Source organism: Haliotis rubra, unplaced genomic scaffold, assembly GCF_003918875.1.
Source record: "Haliotis rubra isolate DU_JTF1 unplaced genomic scaffold, ASM391887v1 Scf176, whole genome shotgun sequence".
In the NCBI taxonomy this organism is placed as follows: domain Eukaryota; kingdom Metazoa; phylum Mollusca; class Gastropoda; order Lepetellida; family Haliotidae; genus Haliotis; species Haliotis rubra.
In genome coordinates this window covers 1,386,347-1,390,363 of record NW_025765736.1, presented here as the reverse complement: position 1 = coordinate 1,390,363, position 4,017 = coordinate 1,386,347, and the positions used below count along the sequence as shown (strand labels likewise).

The window sequence follows — 4,017 nt, the reverse complement described above, 5'->3', positions numbered from 1 at the left end:
TCAGCAATATTCCAGCTATATGGCGGGCGCGGAAAAGAGAGTGCATTGTACATTAAACAAACGCCGCCATGAACGTGAAAGATGATGGAGATAATTAATGTCACTAGATATAATGACACCAGAATAAAATATTTCTCTCTTTCTCTCTATATAAAATTTATAATGGTTTTGTTTCCTTCACTGTTTCCTTTAACTGCTAAACAAGATGTTGCGATTGTCCTGTGCTACCGTCTTTCAGGATCACCTACTTATTGTACATATACTGTTATTATAAGAAAACGATCAAGTGACAGGATTATAGTCCCGTGCTTCCAGTGGCGCCACGCTTGTTCTTCTTATATTATCTAATGAGACGGATTAAGAACGACTAAGTGACTCCAGAGTAAACAATTTTCATTTCGTTGAGATAAAGAAACTACTGAAGAAAACGTAGCCTACAAAATAAAGTTCGAAAAACACCGAAAGGTAAATATGGAATGAGGCAAACTATTTCAAATGGAACACTCAATATTATAAAATATATATAAAATATTAATAGAATAAATAATTTAGCTGTCTTCACATGTATTGGATGTATTAAAGAACCTGCCATATTTACGTTTTTACCGATGTTGTTCTTCAAAGGTAGGCGAGTAGCTCAATAGTACTATTTTGAAATCAAATTTTAAAACTCAACTTACTGAAACAGTAATATCAGTAAAGAACTACAGGTTGGCACAGTGGTGAAAGTGTTCGTTTTGTGTTCAGTGTAATGACCAAGCAGGATTTCACCCGCGGTCACCCTGCCGGAATGCATGTATTTATCATTGTTAAGAGCATGATATATTAACCGTTGTGTATTTTGATATCAGCTCGGTATTGAGGTGCTTACAATATATTTTCACACAAATCTCATGAGACAAAATATGTCCAGCAAAAACCCATTAAGGACATCGGCATGATATTGATAATGCGATTTATTTTTTAACACATATCTACAGCTTTGATCGAATCTAGATGAACACGAATACAGAGGATATACCAATAACGGTACATTATTTGTACAACAGAACGGCAGTAGAAGAGTGTCTCCTGTTGTAAATGATATCATCGTCACCAGCCCACCCGGGTAACTGTAGGCGACGTAGCACGCCCTATTTAAAATAGATTGAAACTTTTATTGACTGAAACACTAGACAGAATGTTGACAGGCCGGTAGCCTGTCTCACAGTCCCTGAACTACATTATTTTCCCTACTGCCAAGCCTCTCTGCAGTGCTCAAGCCCTAAATAAAGCAAGTCTAGATTTCCTCAGGTTCAGGAATCTCTGGACTCCCTAGGGATCCTTTTCAATTTAAATGGACTTGTTTGTTACTATCAAAATTATATATATTCAGAGACTAAGCATTAGTCTAACAGGCCGGATGCTCGTCCACGTAACTCCTCGTGTCACGCTAAGCAAGATGGCCTCTGCTCCTGAAGAGTATCATCCCTGTCGGGTCATGAGAAGAACATCTGTCTACGGGTAAAGTTTAACGCGAGTCGGCGCGTGCCACCACTTACCAAGGCGTGCGCTGATTGGCTGCGTGTATCGGATCGCGCCGGGCTATTCAGATGTCAAAACATAACTGTGCCTAGATTAGCGTGGGTAGGGGAATGTCGGGGGGTATAAAAAGCGGGTCGGAGAGGCAGCGTTCCATCACACCAACTTGTCTCTCAGAGCTGAACACACCTCAGTCATGGAATCTCACTTTCACAACATGGAATCAGAGAGTGAATATATGGGCCGAAGAAAGGTAAGCACTTGTTTACTGTTATGAAAAATATCATATGCTGAAGCTGAACTGTGCTTGTTTACAACTGAAACACGCGGTTCGTTGCATATTCCTTGAATTTACATCATTTTTCAAAACTTTCAACGGGAGTTTTTTCATAACATGCATTTTCATACTCTGAAATATTGAATACACAATGCCCGAAATACTCCGAAATATTGTATGCAAACCTGAAAACATGATATTATATTTTTGGTGTTTTTTTCCTCCAGGGTCGAAAACTAATGGCTGAAAAACGGCGACGAGCCAGAATCAACCAGAGTCTGTCAGAAATCAAAGGCATCGTATGTGCGGGACATCAACAAAATGTAAGTAGCTAGCCAATGTTTCACTAACTGGAATTCTAGCGTTTTAGCTGTATAAATCTTAAGGAAATAATAATTACATTTAATTTTAATTCAATGTTCACAACAGGAACTCTACGAGTTTTTAAACATTTCTTCTATTTCATGTTGTATGCCTTAGTTACTTATTGATCTCTTATTTTCCCAGGACCCCAACTTTGAGAAAATGGAGAAGGCTGAGATTCTGGAGACGACTGTAGATTATCTGAGGAATGTCAGGAAGATCAACACAACACATCAACACGTGAAAGAAGCAGTTCAAGCCAGATTCCAACATGGCTTCTCCAAATGTGCTGAAGAAATCCTCTCCTACATCCAGTCTCTGCCGGGAGTGTCAGACAATGTACATCGTCAGCTGAGAAAACACATCTCTCGACATATGACACATATTCAGCAGGTACCCGTGACGTCACCAATGGAAGATAGATTACATTCGGTACCTTCCTACACTTCCCAGTATCCACATCCGGCTGCACATGCGTACATGGGCACTTCTCCTGTGAAGGAAGACAACAGTTTCTCGGACAGTGGATATGCTGGTTCTCCTGATATTACCAAACAGCCCACCCACAGAACTGGACACTATCCCTCATCCAGCTTTTCCGATTCAGTGCTCAGTAAGGTACCAACAGAAATGGTTGACAAAAACTCGAGAGTTAGATCGTGGCTCCAGAGCACGTGGTCCTACTCACAGCAGATTCAGACAGAACAACAGGTTCCATGGAGACCCTGGTAAAATACTACAGTGAACTTTATTAGGACCAATGGTTGTGATTTTGTATACGTAATAATAGTGCTTTGTTTATTGGACATTTCATATATGATACTGACTGTGATAACATACATTTGTTGATAAAATAAACATTATTTAGTTATTTTGTTCGTTGAAATATTTTTAAGGGTCACTGGGGTATCTGTACAACATATACAACACACCTGATGAAAATACTAATGTCTATACTTGAGACGTATTTCATTTGTATGGTCCCCAGGGAGTTGAGATTGATAATACGATGTGCCGTTGAGATAGACATCCAGTGATCGAGGGGAAAAAAATCAGCGTCTTGAGCATGTACTAGTTGCGTGGATATGTGCGGTATATAAATATCCTATAATTTCTTCTTCAATGTGACGTCATCAAAGATGCTCAATGAGTCGGCATATTGATCGTTGTGGTAATGAAACGCTCCATTTTAACAGATGCAATGCAATAAACCCAGAGATTCACGCCGTTCATGAACATATCAGCCAATATCAAACAGTGATATATTTGGTGTAATGAACGGTCGGGCATGACGGTATCCATTGAGGTACGCAATTGACCATTTGCTTCCACAAAACATGGCCATCCATCGATAAAAATAAAATATCGTTTTGTTGACTGGCAACGTATCGTTGGCGAATAAACTACATGTAATATGACATGGTCGTGTATATGTGCCATTTCGAAGCGGACACGGAACGTTGACAAAGCACCCAATATTGTATTAATTCGTTCACCAGAAATTAAACATTAAAGAATTAAATCAAATTGGTTTATGAAATCCAGTCCGGCTGCTTTGCAGATGTCTGCTGCCACACTTCTCCATGTTTGAAACATTTTATAAAAGATTGCATCGCTTTTCATGTCTGGGTCGTGGGGTGTAATCCAATTAAGTATTTCCAATAAGACACAATTCAGTCCAAACTCCATCTGAATGTACAAAAACAATGAAAACACACATGAAAGTATATATAATCCACACAGGGTAGTCATGAACGACCTCCACACAGCGTCTCCAAGCCTCGAACTGGGACAGTCGAAGTTGTGACACTAATCACGGCAGGTGCCCGTATGTCACGTGACCGTACCCGAGCGTG

At 39.8% G+C, this 4,017-nt stretch overlaps 1 protein-coding gene across 1 annotated transcript; it reads left to right on the top strand.

Annotated features, from left to right (window-relative positions):
* Positions 1-1,690: 1,690 nt before the first annotated feature.
* LOC124273080 (enhancer of split mgamma protein-like) lies at positions 1,691-3,032 on the top strand. Its single transcript, XM_046708295.1, has 3 exons — positions 1,691-1,774; positions 2,026-2,121; positions 2,306-3,032. Exons 1-3 carry the CDS (start codon positions 1,718-1,720, stop codon positions 2,891-2,893), a joined length of 741 nt encoding a protein of 246 aa, XP_046564251.1. The 5' UTR covers positions 1,691-1,717; the 3' UTR covers positions 2,894-3,032.
* The last annotated feature ends 985 nt before the right edge of the window (positions 3,033-4,017 follow it).

Excerpts from the sequence above, each read along its gene's own strand:
- LOC124273080 (XM_046708295.1), top strand. The coding sequence starts at position 1,718 with ATGGAATCTCACTTTCACAACATGGAATCAGAGAGTGAATATATGGGC. Across the intron at positions 1,775-2,025 it reads AATATATGGGCCGAAGAAAG|GGTCGAAAACTAATGGCTGA; the intron begins GTAAGCACTTGT and ends TTTTTCCTCCAG. Across the intron at positions 2,122-2,305 it reads GTGCGGGACATCAACAAAAT|GACCCCAACTTTGAGAAAAT; the intron begins GTAAGTAGCTAG and ends TTATTTTCCCAG.